At 56.2% G+C, this 23,387-nt stretch overlaps 3 protein-coding genes across 4 annotated transcripts in view; all 3 read left to right on the top strand.

Moving 5' to 3' along the window:
- The first annotated feature begins 64 nt into the window (after positions 1-64).
- On the top strand, positions 65-8,713 carry KAT2A (lysine acetyltransferase 2A). 2 transcript variants are annotated; one of them, XM_070773498.1, is made up of 18 exons: positions 65-465; positions 606-729; positions 1,065-1,210; positions 1,311-1,400; positions 1,694-1,875; positions 1,967-2,158; positions 3,860-3,966; positions 4,164-4,274; positions 4,375-4,511; positions 4,595-4,803; positions 4,991-5,117; positions 6,446-6,556; positions 6,855-6,998; positions 7,235-7,349; positions 7,434-7,470; positions 7,557-7,620; positions 7,755-7,839; positions 7,945-8,713. In XM_070773498.1, the coding sequence occupies exons 1-18, from the start codon at positions 127-129 to the stop codon at positions 8,136-8,138; spliced, it is 2,514 nt and encodes an 837-aa protein (XP_070629599.1). In that variant the 5' UTR covers positions 65-126; the 3' UTR covers positions 8,139-8,713. The 2 variants fall into 2 exon arrangements, with proteins under 2 accessions (XP_070629599.1, XP_070629598.1); XM_070773497.1 differs by having other exon boundaries at positions 4,372-4,511.
- Positions 8,714-9,101: 388 nt separating this feature from the next.
- DHX58 (DExH-box helicase 58) lies at positions 9,102-19,635 on the top strand. Its single transcript, XM_070773495.1, has 13 exons — positions 9,102-9,215; positions 9,422-9,590; positions 9,805-10,006; positions 10,384-10,574; positions 11,645-11,761; positions 12,356-12,482; positions 12,634-12,825; positions 14,263-14,525; positions 15,416-15,565; positions 15,660-15,821; positions 17,267-17,457; positions 18,668-18,764; positions 19,040-19,635. The coding sequence occupies exons 2-13, from the start codon at positions 9,423-9,425 to the stop codon at positions 19,220-19,222; spliced, it is 2,043 nt and encodes a 680-aa protein (XP_070629596.1). The 5' UTR covers positions 9,102-9,215; position 9,422; the 3' UTR covers positions 19,223-19,635.
- A 1,704-nt stretch (positions 19,636-21,339) lies between these two features.
- LOC139177584 (uncharacterized protein C17orf113) overlaps positions 21,340-23,387 on the top strand; it is a 58,854-nt gene continuing 56,806 nt past the window's right edge. Inside the window, exon 1 of the mRNA XM_070773488.1 lies at positions 21,340-21,411. The gene's annotated coding sequence lies outside the window, so the exon portion shown is untranslated. The remainder of the gene's footprint in view (positions 21,412-23,387) is intronic.

The raw sequence follows: 23,387 nt of genomic DNA, 5'->3' as shown, positions 1-23,387 counted from the left end.
ACCGTGAAAGACTACAACTCCCATCATGCTCTGGGGCAGCGACGCCTGCGCATTGAATGCCGGTTGCCCATGCGGCCCTAGGGCTGGGAGCGCCGCGCTGCGCCGCGCTCCGCTTCGGGGGAGGCCATGGCGGAACCTTCCCAGGCCTCTACCCCGGCCCCTGCCGCGCAGCCCCGTCCGCTTCAGTCCCCAGCCCCTACCCCAACTCCGACTCCTACCCTCAGCCCAGCTTCGGCCCCGACTCCCGCTCCCACTCCGGCACCAGCCCCTGCCCCAGCTACAGCCCCAGCCGGGAGCACAGGGACTGGGGGGCCCGGGGTAGGAAGTGGGGGTACCGGGAGCGGGGGTGATCCGGCTCGACCTGGCCTGAGCCAGCAGCAGCGCGCCAGCCAAAGGAAAGCGCAAGTCCGGGGGCTGCCGCGCGCCAAGAAGCTAGAGAAGCTAGGGGTCTTCTCGGCTTGCAAGGTAGGGGCGGGGCCTGGGGTAATAGGGGGCGGGGCTTGGGGCATCCTAGGGCTTGGGTGGGAATGGGGGCAAAGCCGTGACTGGGGAGCGGCTACTCTTCCCCGGCTTACACGCTTATTGACTGATGTTTCTGCTTCCAGGCCAATGAAACCTGCAAGTGTAATGGCTGGAAAAACCCCAAGCCCCCCACTGCACCCCGCATGGACCTGCAGCAGCCAGCGGCGAACCTGAGCGAGCTGTGCCGCAGCTGTGAGCACCCTTTGGGTAAGGCAGGTAGTACCTGTGGAACTGGGGTTGGGAAGCTGGAGGTGCTGCGTCCTGCTTGGACAGGACCACACAGTTTCATCTCTGAAAGACAGAAGATGCCTCCTAAGGAGGAATTGGGCCGGGAGTGTGTATGCCCCAAGGAAGCAGAAAGGAAACCTGCCACCACAAGAGACAAGAGGCCCCCCAGGGCTGACATAGGAGCAGTCAGTCTCATTGCCCAGTCACACTGGTCAGAGGGACTGAGGATGTGTCTTGGCTGGCAATAATGAGGAGGGGGAAGTCCTGTTGATTTTTTTCTGTCAGTTTTTCCCAACTACCACTTATTCTTACAGCTGACCACGTGTCCCACCTGGAGAACGTGTCGGAGGATGAGATTAACCGGCTGCTGGGGATGGTGGTGGACGTGGAGAATCTGTTCATGTCTGTTCACAAGGAGGAGGACACGGACACCAAGCAGGTCTATTTCTACCTCTTCAAGGTGAGCTCCCTTCAAATGAGAGTGTGAGTGGGCGAGATGGAGGCTGGGAAGGTCTGCGGCTCTGTGCTCCACTGATCTCTACCCCTCCCTCTTCCTGCAGCTCCTGCGGAAATGCATCCTGCAGATGACCCGGCCTGTGGTGGAGGGATCCCTGGGCAGCCCCCCGTTTGAGAAGCCTAATATTGAGCAGGTGGGATGAGGAAGGTGGTAAGAGGATTGAGGGCATCTTGGAGGAGCGGGGAGCCTGTGTTATCTGCCACCCATCTCCTGCCCTGAGAGCAGGGGAGAGGTTCGGAGAAAGGAGGATGCTTTGTGCTAACCTCAGGGTGGGTATGGAGGTGGGAGGGAGTATAATCTCTCCTGACAGCTCCAGAGCGAAAGCCCCAGAGAGCCTGCCCTCAGGAAGCACCTTACTTTTGGATAAGAAGGCCATGCTAGCTGCTCACACCTCCTCCTATTTTTTTCCCTTCCCCTCCCCCCCAGGGTGTGCTAAACTTTGTGCAGTACAAGTTTAGTCACCTGGCTCCCCGGGAGCGGCAGACAATGTTCGAGCTCTCAAAGATGTTCCTGCTCTGCCTTAACTACTGGAAGCTTGAGACACCTGCCCAATTTCGGCAGAGGTCTCAGGCTGAGGATGTGGCTACCTACAAGGTCAATTACACCAGGTAGGTCCAGCCAGGGATAGCATGGGGGGAGGCTTGTAGGCGCAGCCTGAGATCGCTTTCTGCTCTCCCTTACCACCTCCTGCTCTTGCAGATGGCTCTGCTACTGCCACGTGCCCCAGAGCTGCGATAGCCTCCCCCGGTATGAGACCACTCACGTCTTTGGGCGCAGCCTTCTCCGCTCCATCTTCACGGTTACCCGGCGACAGCTGCTAGAGAAGTTCCGAGTAGAGAAGGACAAGCTGGTGCCCGAGAAGAGGACCCTCATCCTCACCCACTTCCCCAAGTAAGGCTCGTTCTGGCTCATCAGGACCTTGCACCATGCTCACATCCTCCCTGTTGTCCCCTTTTTCCAGGGGGGCTTCCTGGATTGGTCCTTCTTCTCCCTCCATGAACCTTCTGGGATCTGGACCTCTACCTGGGCTGCTTGCCCAAGGCCCAAGTGTAATTCACTAGCTCTTTGCCTGTTTGTATACTGGTGTGGGGATGGCAGGTATACGGCCCGAGTGCTGGTCCTGCCCCTGCCCACCCACCTGGTAGGCATGACTACCTGTTTCCCGTGGGGCATGGACACATTTCAGAATCCGTCTCACCACAGCATTCCAAGAAACCACAGCTTACACTTGAAGAGAAACCAATTTCCACCTCTGTTCTAGTCCTTTCTGTTAAGATTTTTCTCTGTTTTGCCACACTGTCTTTTCATTTTAAACGTGGTTCACAGGTATCCACAGATTTCCACGTGGTGCAGTGGTAAAGAATCCACCTGCCAGTGCAGGAGATACAAGAGATGGGTTTCGATCCCTGGGTCAGGAAGATTCCCTGGGCATGGCAACCCACTCCAGTATTCCTGCCTGGAAAATTCCATGGACAGAGGAGCCTGGCAGGCTACAGTGTATGGGCTTGCACAGAGTCGGACTCAGCGGAGCAACACACACACACACACAACCCACATACACACACACACCACATCACACACATACACACCACCCCCCACACACACACCCACCCCACACACACACCACACCACACACACCCCCCACACATACCGTACCCACATATACCCCCCACACACACACCATACCACACCCACATACCCACCCCACACATACACACTGCACACCACACACACACACACACACACACACACACACACACTCACCCCACACATATATACCCCACATACACACCACACATACGCACCACACCACACACACACCCATGCATACATACCACACCACACCACACACACACCCCACATCACACACACACCACACCACATACACACACACCACACCACACCACATACACACACACCCCCCCACACACACACACCCCACATACACACCCCCCACACACATCCCACACACACCCCACATCCCCACCCATACACACACACCCCACACATATACACCCCACATACACCACACACACACACACACACACACACACATACACCCCACATACACACCACACCACACACACCCCACCCATACACACACACACACCCACACCCCACACATATACACCCCACACACACACCCCCACACCCTACTCCACACACACACACACTCTCTCTTTCTCTCTCTCTCTCTCTTTCTCTCTTTCTCTCTCTCTCTCCTGTTCAGAAAGCCTCTCCTGACTGATCCAGACCCTCCTATGCTCCTCCAGCCACCAGGTGGGAGTAAGAGGTAGCAGGAGAGGGTAGAATCCCATTTTGATACTGAGGCCCAGCGTGACTGGGTGCCCTGCCTGGTGCACAGCACAGGATGGATCATTTCAGACCTTGTCCCCCTGTACTCCTCACCATGGCATCCTGGGCCTCTTCTGAATCATCCTGTCCTCCTATCTTCAACGAGGGGCTCCCAGAGCACTGAGGTCATCTTTGTCTCCCAGGTCCCTGAGGGCAGCCTCCAGTCCCTGTGTCTGGCCCAGGCTGCTCCCTCGGTCGGAGGACAGAGTTGTGGGACAGATTGTACCTTCCCCACAGATTCCTGTCCATGCTGGAGGAGGAAATCTATGGGGCAAACTCTCCAATCTGGGAGTCGGGCTTCACCATGCCGCCCTCAGAGGGAACACAACTGGTACCCCGGCCAGGTACGTGCTGCACGCAGCAGGCTGTCTGCTTGGCCTTCCTGGCTGAGCTCTGCGCCTCTGGGGGAGGAGGGGCTGCGACTGGTAGCAGGGGGGAAGTGCAGGAGGGCTTGACAGGAGTGGGAGAGCCAGGCTGTCTTTGCGGGACACACCCTACCTTTGAGCTCCATCCCGATTGTTTTCATCTTTCACTCTCTCAGCTACGGTCAGCGCTGCAGTTGTCCCCAGCGCCCCCATCTTCAGCCCCACCATGGGTGGGAGCAGCAACAGCTCCTTGAGCCTGGATTCTGGAGGTGCTGAGCCCATGCCAGGTGGGTACTTGACCCCTGATCTCCACCCCTTGTCTCCCCCAACCCCCCTGACCCGGCCTCTCTTGCTGTGCCTGGGAGACCTTGCCAACCCCCTCAGCAGGCGAGAAGAGGAAGCTCCCAGAGAACCTGACCCTGGAGGATGCCAAGCGGCTTCGTGTGATGGGTGACATCCCCATGGAGCTGGTTAACGAGGTCATGCTCACCATCACCGATCCTGCTGCCATGCTAGGGCCCGAGGTGGGCAGCCCAGCCTACCAACCCGTTGGGTGGGGGCTCACCCCCCGAGACCCTGGCTCACCACCCCCTGCTCTGGTGCCCAGACGAGCCTGCTGTCGGCCAACGCCGCCCGGGACGAGACTGCTCGCCTGGAAGAGCGCCGAGGCATCATCGAATTCCATGTCATCGGCAACTCGCTCACACCCAAGGCCAACCGGCGGGTGTTGCTGTGGCTGGTGGGGCTACAGAATGTCTTCTCCCACCAGCTGCCGCGAATGCCCAAGGAGTACATTGCCCGCCTCGTCTTCGACCCGTAGGTCCCTGGGAGAGCCCGACCCCAAGCCACCCCCCACTGCTCCCTAGGCCTCTTCCTCCATCCCTGGGGAATTCTTGCTCCTTAGTTCCCAGCACTGTGTGCAGCTCTGGCCTCTGGGGTGGTGGGTTCCTGGGGAACATTCAGGGGACGGGTAAGGCCTGTGACCTGAGCTCTCTCCCCTCAGGAAGCACAAGACTCTGGCCTTGATCAAGGATGGGCGGGTCATTGGTGGGATTTGCTTCCGCATGTTTCCCACCCAGGGCTTCACAGAGATTGTCTTCTGCGCTGTCACCTCCAATGAGCAGGTCAAGGTGAGTCTATGCTCGCCCCCAGTGTGGGTGGAGGTCAGGGAGCTCCCGGTCCCAGCTGCATCCCACCCCCTGCTTCTGAGTCTGGACAAGGTCAGAGCAGCACCATAGTGACACAGCTGCCCTCAAGCCTTCTTTTAAGGGCCCGACACTTCCTCACATGCCCACAAGGTGGCAGTTGTAATTTGATAACTGAATTAAGAAACACCTGTCAACACAGGGGGCCCAAAAATCAGTAACACTTGTCTTCTGCTAGTTTTATTGAGATGTAACTGACGTGTAGGACTGTGTAAGTTTAGGGTGTACAGCCTGATGCTTTGACTTATATACATCATGAAACAACCACAGTGAACATCTATCATCTTATATAGGTACAAAATGCAAAGAGCAGAGAAAAAATGCTTTTTTCTTTGTGATGAGAACTCTTCAGATTTATAGTAACAGTTTTAAATGGATCTGTGTTTCCTTCATCACAAGAACACGTACATGCATTGGAGAGTTGCTAATTTTTACAACAGTCCCGCTCTGGGTGGTCGTCCTGTCTTCTGTCCTGTCACAACAGGCCGACTAGTAGGGTCCCCGGTTTGTCTTATCTATTTTTTAAAATGGTGTGGCTGCTTTATTTTATATTTTTATGTTCTGGTTGCACTGTGAGGCTTGCCAGGTCTTAGTTCCCCAACTAGAATCAAACCCACACCCTTGGCAGTGAAAGCAAGGTATCCTAACCACTGGACCACCAGAGGATTCCATGATTCTCCCATTTTCCATAACCCAGATCTGCGGGGTGCCTCTGGTCCTAACGTTTGTGGAAGACAGGGTGTCTCTTTGGGGTTCAGATGTCATGATGAGGGGGGCCTTTGTGATCCCCTCTCCTCTTTCCTCCACTTCTGAGGCCCAGGGACTGGGAACTAGGGGCCTGTGGACCACAGCTTCCTGGTTGGGTTTAGATCCAGGCTCTCCCTGCCATGGCTGGTCACCTGACCTGGACATATTTCCTGACATAGCTGAGTTTCAGTTTTTTCTTCTGTAAGATGGAGGTAATGATAGCTGTTTCATGGGTTAACTTGAGGATTGCTCTGTAAAGAACCAAGCATCGCACCTGGCCTGGAGTAAGCGCTTAGAAACCCAGCATCCTTCGCTTTTCTCCCCATAAGCTCCCCTTCCTCTGCCGGCCGCCTTTCCTCCTACCTGACTTGGATCCCCTGGCTGTCGCCACCCCCTTTCCAGTCGGCTCCCTCCTGTCCCTGCCCTCCTCTCCCCACCCTCCTGAGACCTTTCTAGTCTAGGCCTGCCTCCTCCCGTCTGATGAGCTCTGCCCCCCTCCCCTGCAGGGCTATGGCACTCACCTGATGAACCACCTGAAGGAGTATCACATCAAGCACAACATTCTCTACTTCCTCACCTACGCCGACGAGTACGCCATCGGCTACTTCAAGAAGCAGGTGACCCTCACCTCACTCTGCCTGGGGTCAGGGGTCATTCTGTCTCGCCCCCGGTGTGGGTGGACTTCAGTCCCCTGTTCCATCCAGCACCTGTGGGGAAGTCCTTCATGCCTGTCTTTCTCCCTCCTGCTGCTGCCCCAGGGAAGAAGAGGCAGCTGGGAGAGCTGGGAAGTTCTTGGGGCGGGGCACAGTGGGCGGGGGGGAGTCAGGAGGGGCCGCCGGCCTGGAAACGTTCCAGGGACAGATTCAAGCTGGAAGAGCCTTGCTGATGGGTTGGTAGTAACTCTCCGCTCCCTAGGGCTTCTCCAAGGACATCAAGGTGCCCAAGAGCCGCTACTTGGGCTATATCAAGGACTACGAGGGTGCGACACTGATGGAGTGTGAGCTGAACCCTCGAATCCCCTACACGGAACTGTCCCACATCATCAAGAAGCAGAAGGAGGTGCGTGTGCTCACATGCGTGTCTCCATGGGACTCTCCGTGAACGTGCACCTGAGTAAACACGTCTGTGGGTGTAGAGATGCATATATACCTGCTCGTGCACACGTGAAGTGGGGCTGGCCAGTGTCTTGGCTCTTGCACTGCCTCGAGGGGCAAGTGGGGGAGCCCTCCCTGCCTGTGGCCAGAGAGGCTGGTTGCTGGAGCCGGGTTGGCCTCTCAGACCCTTCCTTCCCTCAGATCATCAAGAAGCTGATTGAGCGCAAACAGGCCCAGATCCGAAAGGTCTACCCCGGGCTCAGCTGCTTCAAGGAGGGTGTGCGCCAGATCCCCGTGGAGAGCGTCCCTGGCATTCGTGAGCAGGGGGTCTTGGCACGGGAGGGGGCGTGCTGTTCGGGGTGTGGATAGGCATTCTTAGGGGTGTTCTCCCATTTTGCAGGAGAGACAGGCTGGAAGCCACTGGGGAAGGAAAAAGGGTGAGTGTTGTGTGGAGGGAGCGGACAGTGTGGGGCAAGGGCGGCAGAGGGCCCAGCAGCCTCAGACTCGGCCTCTCTCGCTCCAGGAAGGAGTTGAAGGACCCTGACCAGCTCTACACAACCCTCAAAAACCTGCTGGCCCAGATCAAGGTGGGGAGACCAGGCTCTCTTCTAGGGGTCCCTGTGCCAAAGGCTGTGGCTTTCTGACCAAGGGTGAGGGGGTGGCAGTCCCGAGTCGGGCAGGGGCACAGTGGATCTGGCCCCAGTCTGATTGTCCTCTGTAGTCCCACCCCAGTGCCTGGCCTTTCATGGAGCCCGTGAAGAAGTCAGAGGCCCCAGACTACTATGAGGTTATCCGCTTCCCCATCGGTGAGGACCCTTCCTTCCAATCCTTTCCTCCCACGCGTGCCCCAGCTCCGGCCCTCCATGGCCAGGCAGCCTCTCAAAGGCGTGCCCTTCTCTCTTGCTGCCTAGACCTGAAGACCATGACAGAGAGGCTGCGCAGCCGCTACTATGTGACCCGGAAGCTCTTTGTGGCCGACCTGCAGCGGGTCATCGCCAACTGCCGCGAGTACAACCCCCCGGACAGCGAGTACTGCCGGTGCGCCAGCGCCCTGGAGAAGTTCTTCTACTTCAAGCTCAAGGAGGGCGGGCTCATTGACAAGTAGTCCAGCCTTGGACCTCAGCCTCAACGTGGAATGTCTCCCCCTCCAGTTCTGATCTCATCCCTGGGGTGCCCCTGTGCCCAGGTCCCCCTCTGTCTGAGACACTCCAGCCTGGGGCCCTCCAGCCCCTGATCCTGCAGCCCTTTCTGGGCCCTGAGGCATCCCCAAGGCTGCAGCTCTGTCCCACCCTTCATCATGTCTGAGCTTGGGAATGGGTCTCCCTGGTCTGGGAGCCTCTAAGCATGGCTGGTGGCCAGAGGATAAACGCTGCCCCGCCCTGGTGGCCCCCCCTCCCCGTCCTGATCTGATCCCCCGTCCCCACACACACTCACACACTCCCCGCAAGCGATACAGCTTTGGAGTCCTGGGCCTTGCTTAGATCACTGGTTCCTCAAGGGCAGGATCCCCAATTTTAGCTTGAGTGAGGGGGCATCAGGGCTTGGGAGCTCAAGCTGGACTGAAGCGGCCATGCCTCACCCTGCACTGTTCTGTTTGTCCCCTAGGGGTAGGGGGCATGGGGACCATTCATTTCCTGGCATTAATCCCTTCGAGGGAACAATAAAGTTTTGGTTTTGTTTTGTCTTGTGTGATGGTTTCCTCAGTAAAATCCCCTGCTGACCCTGTTCCGCCAGTATCCCCTGCAAGCTGGGGCTGGCCTTCCCAGCAAGCCTCAGGCCCGTCCCGTTCCTGTCCAGCACCCCCAGTGGCAATGGGACCCGCCAGGCTGCACCCCCGACTTCTCCCTGCTGGCTGCTTCTGGGGGAGGGGCTGAGCAGGACCCAGGCTGCTGTCCCATGTGGTCAGCAGCATTTCTCTTCCCCTCACTGCCCACTCTCACCCCGCACCACCCCCCAACCCCCGGCCCCCAGAAGCACAGGATTTATTTTTCTGAAGGGCGTGGCAGGGAGATTCCTAGGTTGATCTTTGCTGGGCTGGCTCCTCCCCTCAGTTTCAGTTTCCATTTCCTTCTCTGCAGAGCCCAGCAGCATTTGGGCTGAGCGGGCAAAGCTGCAGCCGAGACAGACCCTGTCAGCATAGCCGGGGCTGGCTTGGTTTGCTCCTACCCCCCTCAGGTTCCGGGTAGGTCCCAACGTTGCCCTGCCCCCTTCTCCCTCAAGTGGGAAGGAGTTCCCACCCACCCCACCTCACCCCCCCGCCCTCCGCCCTGCACTAGGAGCTCCCCAAACCAGATGGAGCTAGCCAGGAAGGGGGAGTGGCTCTGACAGGGGCTGGGCCTGGGAGGGAGCCAAAAGGATCTTCGGGTCTGAGCTCCCTGCCATTTCCAGAATGGAGCTGCGACCCTACCAGTGGGAGGTGATCATGCCCGCCCTGGAGGGGAAGAATATCATCATATGGCTGCCCACGGGCTCTGGGAAGACCAGGGCAGCTGCTTATGTGGCCAGGAGGCATTTAGAGACCGTGGACGGAGCCAAGGTGGTTGTATTGGTCAACAGGGTGAGTGTCCTGCCCTCCCCACACTGTGGTTTCTCAATTCCTCAGGTAACCTCTCAGGAGCCTCCAGAACTCCAAAGTGGCTGTGACTATCTCAGTTTCCCTGTTTCTTCACCCACTCCAGAAGCCAGCTATGTGCCGAGGGGTTCACCTGGCTCCACCCCCATCCCCCAGACCCTCATCTAGCTTCCTCTCCCGTCTCACTCTCCACCCCCAGGTGCACCTGGTGACCCAGCATTGTGAGGAGTTCAGCCGCATGCTGGAAAGACGCTGGACCATCACAACCCTGAGCGGGGACATGGGGCCACGAGCTGGCTTTGGCCACGTGGCCCGGAGGCACGACCTGCTCATCTGCACGGCTGAGCTGCTGCAGAAGGCACTGGCCAGCCCGGAAGAGGAGGAGCATGTGGAGCTCAATGGTGAGCGCTGTGGGCAGGGGGAGAGGGTGCGCCCGAGGCACCCTGCCTCGGGAACCCCAGGGCTCCTATTGTAGTAAAGGAACACTTTATAGAATGAGGAATTCCCCATTCATCAAACCCCAGCATACACCCCAGTAGAAACAGATCTAGCTAGAGTGCAGGATCCCGGGCAGGTCGCTCGCCCCAGCTGAGCCTTAGTTTACTAATCTGTAAGATGGAGGTAAATTGTCCCCACCTGGCCCGTTCTCTTGGGTCCAGGTGCAGGCTGTGGAGGGGGGAGGGATTCTCAGATGAGCTGTGAGGACTGCGTGAAACAAAGCTTATGGGAAGAAGGGCTGTGCAAACTCAGGTCATAACCTTCCCTTGTGCGCCCCCAGCCTTCTCGCTGCTGGTGGTGGATGAGTGTCACCACACGCACAAAGACACCGTCTACAACATCATCCTGAGCCAATACCTGGAGCTTAAACTCCAGAGGACCCGGCCGCTGCCGCAGGTGCTGGGTCTCACCGCCTCCCCAGGCACTGGCGGTGCCTCCACGCTCGAGGGGGCCATTGACCACGTCCTGCAGGTCAGCTTGGTCCCTGTGACCCATCCACCCTGCCCTAAACCATGCCCATCAGCTCTCCCCAGGCTGCCCCTGGCGGGGAGGGTTGGGGCCCCTTCCCCACCTAAGTGCTAGCCTCACGCTTAGAATAATCTCCCAAGTCCACTCTGGCTTATAAAGTCCCTCATGTTCGAACCCTGCCTACCTCCCACCTTCATTTCCTGCACCTTCTTCTCCCTGCCGCCCCCGCCCAACTCCCACTATTCTGACCTTCTTTCTGTATCGTGAGCATGTCAGGCGTGTCCTCATCTCAGGACCTTTGGCATCTGCCACTTCGTCTGCCCTGAGTGTCTTTATCCTGGATTTCACCTGTCGGTTCTTTCTCATCGTTCAGGGAACAGCTTAAATGTCACCTCTTCAGAGTTTTCCCTGATCATCACTGCACTGTTCCATACCAATTTGATTTTTTTCAGAGCTAGTTAACACGACTTGAAATACCCTCATTCTGTTACTCTTTACTTGTTTATCATCTGTCTCCCCAAGTCCAGTGTAAGAAGCTCTATATCCCCAGGAACTAGAACAGCACTGGGCGTACAGCAGGGGCAATAGCTATTTGTTTTTGTTGTTGTTTTGTTTTTAAAATGTACTTATTTATTTTTGGCTGCATTGGGTCTTCCTTGCTGTGCACAGGCTTCCTCCTGATGCAGAGAGTGGGGGCAACTCTTAGTGTGGTATTCTGACTTCTCATTGCAGTGGCTTCTCTTTTTGCAGGGCACAGGCTCTAGGTTCGTGGGTTCAGTAGTTGTGGCTCTTGGGCTCTAGAGCGCAGGCTGAGTAGTTGTGGTGCAAGGGTTCAGTTGCCCTGAGACATGTGGAGTCTTCCCGGACCAGGGATGGAACCCAAGTACGTTGCATTGGCTAGTGCGTTCTTAATCACTGGACCACCATGGCAGTCCACAAGATATTGGTTGAATACATGAATCCCCATTCCTGATGGCCCTGCCTCAGCCCACCCTGCCCCAAAGCTCTGCCCATTGTCCCCACAACCCCCCCCCCCCCCGCCCATTCCAATGAACCCCTCTCTGTTGCCCCAGCTCTGTGCCAACCTGGACACATGGTGCATCATGTCACCCAAGGACCATTCCCCCCAGCTGCAGGAGCACAGCCACCAGCCCTGCAAACAGTATGACCTCTGCCACAGGCGCACCCAGGTACGTGGAGGGAAGGCCGGGGCCGGGGGTGGGGTCTGGTGTCAAGTTAGGGCACCTGGGGTTGAGCTCTGACTCCACCCTCACCAGCTATATGGTTCCAGGTTATTTGCTTTTGTCTCAACCTCCATTTCTCCTTTCCATGAAATGGGGCAGATACAGCCCATGTCCTCAGCCTGCTGTTTGTTTAGACTCAGATGCCACCGTGGGGGAATCTCTCAACACCCTGGGCACAGTCTGCAAACTGTAAAGCCGGTGGGCGCTTTGTCCTGAGGCTGTTCCAAGCTCGCTCACGCAGTGCAGACACTGTCTGGTGTCTGCTCTGATGGGGCTGGACAGGACTAGACAGACATGACTGTGCTCAAGCCAGAGGTCAGGGGTACAGACAGAGCAGGAGCGGGCTGCAGGACCCTGACTCCTGCCTCCAACCAGGACTCCTCCACACTCCAGCCGGCCTCCCTCTGGGGCTGGCTCCTCTCCAGCTCTGATATGCCGGCAGTAGCAATGCAGCTTCACCCAGAGATCAGCTTCCCCACTAGGTGCCCATTCCCTCTGTGTGTTTGGAAATCCCCTCATACCCTCACTCTTCTCGCCCAGGACCCCTTTGGGGACATGCTGAAGAAGCTCATGGACCAAATCCACGATCACCTGGAGATGCCCAAGTTGAGACGGGACTTCGGGACGCAGACCTATGAGCAGCAAGTGGTAGAACTGAGCCAGGATGGTGAGGGGGGCGCCCTAGGGGAGGGCTGGGAGGTGGGGCGATCCGGGGTGGGGCCAGCCTGGGCGGAGCCTTTCGGGGGGTGGAGTCTAGGCGGACGTTGACCCTGGAGGGGCGTGGCCACTCAGATCCTATGCACCCAACCCTCCTGCAGCGGCTGAGGCTGGGCTCCTGGAGCAGCGGGTGTACGCGCTTCATCTGCGTCGGTACAACGACGCGCTGCTGATCCACGACACGGTCCGCGCGGTGGATGCCCTCAACACGCTGCGGGATTTCTACAACAGGGAGCGCACCACTAAGACCCAGATCCTGCATGCCGAGCGCTGGCTGCTGGCGCTGTTTGATGGTGAGGCTCGCAGCTGAACTAGAGGTCAGAGGCCAGTCAGGGCACAGGTCCCACCATGGGTGGGAGAAGTGCTAATGAGGGTGAAAGTGAAAGTGAAGTTGCTCAGTCGTGTCCGACTCTTTGCGACCCCATGGACTGCAGCCTATCAGGCTCCTCCATCCATGGGATTTTCCAGGCAAGAGTGCTGGAGTGGATTGCCATTTCCTTCTCCAGCGGATCTTCCCAACCTAGGAATCGAACCTGGGTCTCCCGCAGTACAGGCAGACACTTTACCGTTTGAGCCACCAGGGAAGCTAATGAGGGTACCGGGGCCCTAATTTTCTAACCCAAAACCAAGGTCGAGGATATGATAAAAGGTAATATGCCCTCGTTTGTGAAGGTTTGAGTGGGTGTAAAAACTAATTCATGTTTATGACAAATATTTTTTTAAAAAACCATTTAATTGGGAACTGTCCTTGAAAGTTTGGGATGTGTGGTACCTTTAAACTGGGAAAGTGAGGTGGTCAGAGGGCAAAATGTAAGACTAGACGAGGCCTCAGCACAAGCTGGAAGGCAAGGATCCTTCTGAAAAGACCTGAGGTTGAGTCAATCCCAGGGAGCAAAGATTAGCATGAAAAGATCCAGGGGCATCTGGGTAGCTGGGCTGAAGAGGGGTGCTGGATGAGGTATGTGAACAAAGGATTCTGCACTGTAAGCCCCTGATGTAAGGCTGGCAGCCCTCAAGCCTGGGCAGGCAGAGAGAAGCCAGGGTGACGAGGAAAGAACTGAGCTGGAGGCCAGCCCGGGTTCTGCTGAGACTCCAGATTGGTTACTGAGCGTGGTCGCTCTGTAGTGTCGTGTCCAACTCTTTGCGACCCCATGGACTGTAGCCCGCCAGGCTCCTTTGTCCATAGGATTCTCCAGGCAAGAATACTGGAGTAGGTTGCCATTCCCTTCCTCAGGGGATCTTCCTGACCCATGGATCGAACCTGGGTCGCCTGCATTGCAGGCAGATTCTTTACTGTCTGAGCCATCAGGGCAGCCACCAGGGCAGGCAGAGGGTATCCTTAAATGTGCTTTTGGTGCTGTTCAGGGGAATTAGGCAGGAGCATATATCCTCAGGGCTTCCTTAGTGGCTCAGACAGTAAAGCGTCTGTCTGCAATGCAGGAGACCCGGGTTCAATCCCTGCGTTGGGAAGATCCCCTGGAGAAGGAAATGGCAGCCCACTCTAGAATTCTTGCCTGGAAAATCCCATGGACCGCGGAGCCTAGTAGGTTACCATCCATGGGGTCGCAAAGAGTCGGACACAACTGAGCGACTTCACTTTCACTTTTTCATATATCCTCAGGCACCCCTCCCCACCCGACCCCATACTCCTGTAATGTTATCCCTATGAATCCCCCACCCTAGCCATGCCTTGCCCACCTCCAGGCCTCTGTTTTGGGCTTTTCTGGCAGACCACAAGAATGAGCTGGCCCGTCTGGCAACTAGCGGCCCGGAGAACCCGAAACTGGAGGTGCTGGAAGCGATCCTGCAGAGGCAGTTCAGGAGCCCTGACAGCCCCCGGGGCATCATCTTCACCCGAACCCGCCAGAGCGCTCACTCCCTCCTGCTGTGGCTCCAGCAGCAGCCAGGCCTGCAGACAGTGGACATCCGGCCCCAGGTGTTGACTGGGGCTGGGAACAACAGCCAGAAGACTCAGATGATCCAGATGACACAGGTGTGGGCTCTTGGGTTAGGGGCTTACAGTGCAGAGTCCTTTGTTCACATAGGGGAGGAGCTGAGGGTGGGGGAGTTCCCTAGAGGAGAAAAGAAGGGGACAGAGTCTTCACCGAGCAATGGGGGACTGATTATCTCTAGGGGGAGGGCAGAGAGCTGGGGCAGAGACAGAGACCCTGAGTTCCCTAGTGCTGAAGGTTCCCCAAGTCTGGAGGTCTCTGGGGGAAGAGATGCAGAGGCTTGGGGAATCTATGGGGACAGGCGAGCGATGTCCTCAGAACAGAGAGTCAGGGGCCTGGGATCCCTTGCATGAAAAGAATAGGTCCTGAGAGCTCCTAGAGTAGAGGGGCAGGGACCTTTGGGGACTCCTAAGGGAGATGGTCCATCCTAAAGGAAATCAGTCCTGAATATTCATTGGAAGGACTGATGTTGAAGCTGAAACTCCAATACTGTGGCCACCTGATGTGAAGAACTGACTCATTTGCAAAGACACTGATGCTGGGAAAGACTGCAGGTGGGAGAAGGTGGGAGACAACAGAGAATGAGATGGTTGGATGGCATCACTGACTCAATGGACATGAGTTTGAGCAAGCTCTGGGAGTTGGTGATGGACAGGGAGGCCTGGCGTGCTGCAGTCCATGGGGTGGCAAAAAGTTGGACATGACTGAGTGACTGAACTGAAGGGAGACAGAGTTTAGATGGTTACCTGGGAAGATGAGCAAGATCCTGGAGGGTACTTGAAGATCGAAGTGGGAATTCAAAGTTCCTCAGGAAAGGGACCAAAGTTGTGAGTAAAAGGGCCAAACCAGGAGAGGCTGAGCTAGCAGGATGGTTGGACTGAACCTACATCATTTACCATCTTCTTTCTCTTCCCCCACCCCACCATCCCAGCGGGACCAGCAAGAAGTAATCCAGAAGTTCCGGACTGGTACCCTGAACCTCCTGGTGGCCACAAGTGTGGCAGAGGAGGGGCTGGACATCCCCCAGTGCAATGTGGTGGTGCGCTATGGGCTCCTGACCAATGAGATCTCCATGGTCCAGGTGCTCAAAGCAGCCCTCCCCCAACCAGCCCTCAAAGGATGCTGTGTGTGGGACCCCAGCCCCACTTAGGTTCCTCTGTTTTCTCTTTCCCCAGGCAAGGGGCCGGGCCCGGGCCAGCCAAAGCGTATACTCATTTGTGGCAGCCCAAGGCAGTCGGGAGCTGCAGCGGGAGCTGACGAATGAAGCTCTGGAAACGCTGATGAAACGGGCAGTGGCTGCTGTGCAGGCGATGGACCAGGCCAAGTACCAGGCCAAGGTTTGTGGGCAGCCTGAGTACCCTGAGGGGAAAGAGGCTGAGGGCACTCTGCCTGGAAGGTCTCTGACTACTCACACATACACTCCCTGGGTCCCCCTTCCTCTGGGGGCTAACCTGGCCCACCTGGGAAAGGTAGAGGCTGGAGGCTGGGGGTAGGGCTGCCAGGGAAGGCAGTGGCTGTTCTCCAAAATGCCTTGGGAGCAGGCCTTATCCAGGGCTTTGAATTTACCCTTATCACCAAATACTCCGTCTATCTGTGAGAGCCGCCTTACAGCCCTTCTGGAACCAGTGTAGTGGAGCGTGGGAGTGTAGTTGCCCAGTTGTGTCCGATTCTTGTGACCCTATCGACTGTAGTCCGCCAGACATCTCTGTGCATGATGTTCTCCAGGCAAGAACACTGGAGTGGATAGCCTTTCCCTTCTCCAGGGGATCCTCCTGACCCAGGTCTCCTGCATTACAGGCAGATTCTTTATTGTCTGAGTCACCAGGGGACTCCCTTCTGGAACTAGAAAGGGGGAAACAAATAGACACATCCACAAAATAAGCCCAGAACCAGGACTGAAATGAGTTCCCCTGAGGTAGGGTCACCAATATCCAGGCTTGTTCAGGATGGTCCCCGTTTATTCTGTTCAGTTCAGTCCCGTCGCTCAGTCATGTCCGACTCTTTGCGACCCCATGAATCGCAGCACGCCAGGCCTCCCTGTCCATCATCAACTCCCGGAGTTCACTCAAACTCACGTCCATCGAGTCAGTGATGCCATCCAGCCATCTCATCCTCTTTTGTCCCCTTCTCCTCCTGCCCCCAATCCCTCCCAGCATCAGAGTCTTTTCCAATGAGTCAACTCTTCACATGAGGTGGCCAAAGTACTGGAGTTTCAGCTTTAGCATCATTCCTTCCAAAGAAATCCCAGGGCTGATCTCCTTCAGAATGGACTGGTTGGATCTCCCTGCAGTTATTCATGATGTCCCATGTTAGATTCCCTGGTAGCTCAGCTAGTAAAGAATCGCCTGCAATACAGGAGACCCTGGTTCAATTCCTGGGTTGGGAAGATCCCCTGGAGGAGGGCATGGCAACCCACTCCAGTATTCTTGCCTGGAGAATACCCATGGACAGAGGACCCTGGTGGGCTACAGTCCATGAGGTCACAAAGAGTTGGACACAACTGAGCGATTAAGCACATGTTAGATTAAGTGAAGCCGCTTTGCAGAAAATCCTCCAAAGTAGGGGTAAATATTCAGCAAGAAAGCTTGCTTCCCTCCCATAGTTGTCCCCACCCCCATATTTTTTGCCACAGAGCTGCTTCTAACAGCTCCAGGAATGGTTGAAGAAGTCCCTTCTGGCTGCTGATGATCTGAGGTCTTTGGGAACCCTTTGCCCCCTGAAAGCATTCCTGGGGTCAGGTTTCTCCGGTCTCAGCCATGCCCAGTGTCCACTCCCATCTCAGATCCGGGATCTGCAGCGGGCAGCGTTGGTCAAGCGGGCAGTCCAGGCAGCCCAGCGAGAGAGTCGGCAGCGCAAGTTCCTGGCGGAGCAGGTGCAGCTCCTCTGCATCAACTGCATGGTGTCCGTGGGCTACGGGAGTGACCTACGGAAGGTGGAGGGTACCCACCACGTCAATGTGAACCCCAACTTCTCGTGAGAATTGTGGAAGGGGATGTCGGGATGGGAAGAGGGGAAAGAGGAAGGGGCATAATGGGGGATGAAGAATCCCTCCCATCCAGACAGTGCTTTGAGAGTTTGGGAGGCTAAAGAGCATTTTAACAACTACCAAGTACGCATTTTCACAATAGTCTGATTAGACAGGTCTTATTACCCCATTTTACAGGTGAGGAAACAGAGGCCCAGAGAAGCTAAGTGACTTGCCCGAGTCCCTACAGCCACTGTGTGGTCGAGCAAGAGCTGGAATTCAGGATGCCAAATGCTGAGAGGCCACAAACTGGCCCCTTGGTCCTACCTACTTTGAAGACATGCTAATGCTATGCTATGCTAAGTCACTTCAGTCGTGTCCGACTCTGTGCGACCCCATGGACTGCAGCCTACCAGGCTTCTCCATCCATGGCATTCTCCAGGCAAGAACGCTGGAGTGGGTTGCCATTTCCTTCTCCAACTTTGAAGACATGAAGGGGGCTAATTGTCCCCAAGCCATCCCCTTGTCTTCTACCTTAGAGGGTGACCTTCCCCTATCCTCCATCCACTCATTATTTATTAGGCACCTGCTGTGTGCCAGGCCACAGATCACAGTTTCTTGAGGAGGTAGCATTTCTACCACATCTTACCTTGAAAAAGGCACTGGGTTGGAGTGTGTGTGGAGGTTAGGGCGATGCAATGGGAGTAATTGTGATTGACATAAGTGGAAGAGGTGGTGAAGGAAGAGATTCTGGAGGAACACAGACTGGCCCGTGGAGGACCTTGAAGGTTGGACCTGAAAGTTTAGCCTTTGTCCTGTAGGCAGTGAGGAGTCTGGGAGGGATTTTTGAGCAAGGGCATGGCAGGGTCAGATGTACATTTTTAGAGGATCACTCTGATGGTGGGTGGCAGGATGACATGGGGTTGAGAAGAAGGATGGAATGGGATGGAAGGATGGGTCAGGGAGAGCTGTTGGGAGACTGTTAAAATCATCCAGGTGCTGAGGCCTGAACTTGGGCAGAAGAGGATGCCAGGGAGGCAGCATAGGCAGAGCATAAGGAAGACAGGGTTTCCCAGCCCTGGGAAGTCTCTGTGCCTCTTGACAGGCAGAAAGGCCCAAGGCCCAGGAGGAGGTTCTGCAGGCAGGAGGGCATGAGACCTGGGGTTGGGGTGGGAAGTGGGGTCTGTGAGGGCTGTGGCCACCCCCATTCCTTTCCAGGATCTACTACAACATCTCAAAGCAGCCTGTGGACATCAACAGAAGTTTCAAGGACTGGAGGCCCGGGGGTGCCATTAGCTGCCGGAACTGCGGGGAGGTAAGTGCTGGGGCCGTGGCCCTCGCTCTAGTCTTGAGAAGTCCTCAGTCTGAGAGAGGGGGCCCAGTCTCTGCTATCAGGTGCCCTTACTGGGAGGGAGGAGACCACCCTGCCCCAGGACCTCCCAATCTGGGGAGCTCCCCAACTATGGTAGGGAGACCACAGTGTCTCAGGCTGAGGTGGGAGACACAGGCCCAGCATGCGTGGACCCCAGCTGGAGAAAAGAAGCTGAGGACAGAGACTCAGCCCTGGCCATCTCTCTCCTCTCCCCACAGGCCTGGGGTCTGCAGATAATCTACAAGTCAGTGAAGCTGCCAGTGCTCAAAGTTGGGAGTATGCTGCTGGAGACACCACAAGGGCGAGTCCGGGCCAAGAAGTGGTCCCGCGTGCCCTTCACTGTGCCTGACTTTGACTATGTGCAATATGCTGAGGGCCTGGCGGGCCTCTCTCTGGACTGACTGACTTGTCCTGCAATGCCCAGTACAACCTGCAGGGGGCAGAAGAATCCACAACAGCCACCATCTCCTGGGCAAAGCCTGGGTCCAGCCCCTCCCACAGGAGTCACCAGTTCCTGACTACTGGCTGACCAACCAGCCACAGAGGAACCCCAGGCTCCCAGGCTGGCTTGACTCCTACACTGAGGAAGCAGCCGGAGAGCCACAGCTCATCCCAGATCCCCTCATATGTACATACACACCTTCATATACACTGGATGGAACTGGGGTGAGGGGTGTAGGGCAGACCTGAGGCAGGAGAATGGCCACCCTGACTAGGCATCATCACGGTTCCCCTTCAACATTCCTTCCCTGCCAAGGCCACTTCTATTTTTTGAGATTCTCCATAAATTAAAAATAAAGAAGTGGAAAACGTGTGTAGAAAATGTGTGGTATTTGAAAAACAGATGTGTGAGGTATAATTGATATTGCTGTACATATTTGTAGTGTATGATTTGATAAGTTTAACATATGTACACTCTTCCACAATCAAGATAATGAACATTGCAGTCACTCTCAAAACTTCCTTGTTCCCGTTGTAATCTTCTCTTCCCCTTCCTTGTCCACTGATCTGCTTTGTGCTATATTTCTAATGTTAAAAGCTTTTTTTTTAACACCTCTCTTTATGGCTCTCATGTAACCTTTATTTGGACAGAGCATCAAAAGTCTAAATTTGAGAGCCATCAAGAATGTGAGGCTTTCTCACCTCTTCCACCCCATAATAGGCTCAAACCCCAGTGACCCCTCTCCATCCTCTCCTGACCCCTAGGTCATCTCCCTGGGCTAGGGTCAGGCTGAGATCCAGGATTTTGAGGGGTAGGGCTCAGGCAGGCATGGGGTGGGTGGGAGAAGTTGTAAAGGCCTAAATTTTCTGTTCTCATTTTAACAAGAAAGAAAGAAAAAGAAAGGCAAAGATCTAGGTTGATTCTTCAGGGAAAGGGCTATTTCTGTAGTAAGAGGCCCAGCAGGCAGGAGTCACCTTCAAGAGGAAGGGAGGGGGTTAGGGCAGAGATTTGAGAGCAGGATGGCAGTCCTTCCTGCCATCCCACCTCCTTCTCTCCTGCTGCACCCCTGCTTCTGCCTAAGGATAGATGGGAAATAATGCACACTCCCTTCTTCAGCATCTTTCTTCAGTCTGCCTCTTGTCTGATTGAGGGCTGACATTCCAGTACCAGTCTTTTTGGCCTCTGCTCCCCCAGAGAGTGTACTGTTCTTTCCTAGGGCCTCTCCTCCTCCTAATCTCCAGCGTTCCTTGGCCCTGGTTCCAGGAGTCACCCTTCTCTCTCCTGTCCCATCTGTGCCTCCCGGGACTGCTGCTTCTGCCCCTCTGCTCCCCACTTCACCTTCAGTCATGATCTCCCCTGTCAGCAACGTGCCTTTTACAGGTCAATAAAATTAGCGACTGGGGGCAGAACAAGGCGGGGCAGGGGCCCAGGGGTGCTAAGCTCAATGGCCTTGAATGTGGCTGGACGCACGGAGTCCGGACGCCTATCATTCCAGGGCTAAACAGTGACAGCTGAGGGACCTGAGCTGGCATTGAGGGCAGGGGGGTTGGGGGAGGCGGAGATGCTATGTTGCTGGGAGAGAGATGGACAGAGGATAAAGATGACCTGGGCACCTCAAGGTCCCCTCGGTGGCCTGGTCCCCTACAGAGCTGACCCCTGGTTGGGGGGCCTTGACTTTAGAGGAGGTGGGAAAGCTTTGCAACCACTTTGCCAGGCTGGGAGAGCTTTCCTGAGCTCAAATGGAAGGGGGGACGCAGATAAGGAGGGGTTCCCAGGCTTGCTTCTTTGTGTGAGGGGGTCTTCACATGGAGCCACTGCCTCCAGGGCACCTGGGTAAGGCTGCCTGAAGAAGGGCGTTTCATGAGGTCCTCAGGACCCAGGCATCCTAAGTCTTCAGGAAAGCCAGAGCTCCTGAGCGTCCCTAGTGGCCCGGATGCTCCCCGCCCCCCACACCCCACCCCCCTTTTCTGCCCACCTGAATAAACCAGTCGGTCCCACCCGGCGGAGGCTCAGGGAGGGGCGCGGCCGCCGCTCCCCAGGCCCCGCCCCCGCCCGGGCCCCGCCCCCTCCCCGGCCGACTCGAAGCCGCTGCGCTCCAGAGCGCGGTGGAGAGCAGGTGGCCGCAGCCGGCTCATCTCTGCCCCGCAGGTAAGTCCGCGACGCGGGCCGGTTCACGCTGAGGACCTCAAGGGCAGTGCGGGAGAACAAGGCAGCCCCTTCCACCTGTTATGTGCCCTCGACTCAAAACTGGGGGGCCTCAAGGGGCTGGGAGGAACCCCCATTGGCTCTGCGCACTGATGCTGGGCATGTGGGTAGAGGGTGAGACTAAACTCTGGAGAAGTTTCGAGGGTTCCGGCTGGTTTCCCTTGACACTGGGGCAGGCTGCAAGGCACGGAGAAGGACAAAGCCGGACGGTAGGCCCGCAACGTCCTGGAGGAGAGCAGGTTGAAGTTGGGGACTGCGGGGCTCATTGACTAAACGAGCCCCGTGCCTCATCCAGTGCAGCTTCCTTCATCCTCCCTTTAGGGGGTAATGGGGTGACCCAAACGGCTTCTGTGGGAAAATGCGGTGAGAGCTGCTGCATAGCTGAGCTGGAGCCTGGGTCTTTTGGTGTGCCCGGCACAAACACACCTGCATCGTTTATTTGCACCCTGGATACAGATATGTGAGGGAGAGGGGGACGATGGAACAGGGGCTGCTCTAGATGACCCGGGGAACCCCAAGAGCCTGGGGACTGACTAGATGTTTTCTGTGTCCAAGTCCCAGAGTCAGGTGGTGGAGATGATCGCAGAAGTGGGCCTTATGGTAGACCTGGGTGCATTTGCACCTTCTGTGTCAAGATTTGGGCTGTAGGCAGGTCCTGACTCCTAGGACCATAAGGAAGCCAACCTAGAAAAGGAGGTCCTGGGCTGTCAGCTCAGATGTGGTGCTCAGCACTCTGAGTCACAAAGGAGAGTCAGACTTTGGGTGTTGGTGCTGTGTCGGGGTAGAGCAGAGAACCCCAGATTATAGAATGGGAGGAAGGTCAGGATGTTCCCATCTGGGATCCAGCCAGGACTCCTCGGACCTTCTAGAGATCATCGCAAGCCAACAGACAGACCAAGACCCAACTCAGGTGGGGCAGGGGGCTTCCTGTGTCTGAGTAGATTCCCCATTGCATTGTCTCCTCTCACCACATACACCATCATTGTCGGAAGTTCTTCCTCATATCTGACCTTCATCCCTTCTGCTTCTGTGCCAGTTTTCTGCTTCTGGGAGGCAATGGAGGCTATAGTGGAAAGAGTGGGAGCTCTGGGGTCACTTAGACTTGGGCCCTATCACCTCTATCTACTGAGTGACCTTGGGTGAATTAGTTCACCTCTGAGTTCGCTTCCCCATCTGTAAAATGGGGATAATAATAGAACCCACCTCATAGGGTGGCTGCAGGGATTACATGAGAACACGCACGTAGAGTGCTTAGCACAGTGCCTGGCGCCTGGTGAGGGCTCAACAAGTGTAAGTGTCCCCTCGCCTGTAGGACAGCAAAGCCGATCTGCGGCGGGTAGGGGTGGGGTTGGAAGTTCTTTTTTAAACTTGGCCAGAGAGAGCAGTGCCCTTCACGCCCCCTCCCCCCACCCCATCCCCCCAGCCCCTACTGGTCTCTGGATCTCAACTAGATCTGTCTGAGCTGCACAGGGCCCCACACCACCTTCTCCTTTAGTCACCCTACTTTTTGTCTCCAGGGTGAGGAGAGGGGTCCCTGCCAGCGGCAGCCCACTTGGGGAGGGCTGTGTCCCAGAGGAACAAACTGACTTACAGACCCAACCAAAAAAAAAGACCCATTGTCATCACCTCCCTGCCCTCCCCATGTCCAGAAATCCACAAGTTGGGATCAAGCGGCACTCAGTTTTTTTCAGGAAGATAAATAATACAAGTAACTGAAAGTCCTGCTTGGGGATTGTCCAAGCTGCCCTCCAATGAAAAGACAGCTCCAGTCCCTGGCCTGAGCTCTGGAGGCTGCCAGAGAAGGCTGGGTCTAATAAGCACCCTTAAACCTGGGCAAGGGCAGGGCTGCCCATGCCCTGGCTTCGTGCTTTCAAGGTCTCTGCTCTGGCCCTCATCTTGCCATCCCTCTCTTTGTGGGA

The sequence above is a fragment of the Bos indicus genome, chromosome 19 (assembly GCF_029378745.1).
Source record: "Bos indicus isolate NIAB-ARS_2022 breed Sahiwal x Tharparkar chromosome 19, NIAB-ARS_B.indTharparkar_mat_pri_1.0, whole genome shotgun sequence".
Taxonomy (NCBI): Eukaryota; Metazoa; Chordata; class Mammalia; order Artiodactyla; family Bovidae; genus Bos; species Bos indicus.
The sequence above is the reverse complement of the archived record's forward strand: the minus strand, read 5'-3'. Positions and strand labels throughout refer to the sequence as shown.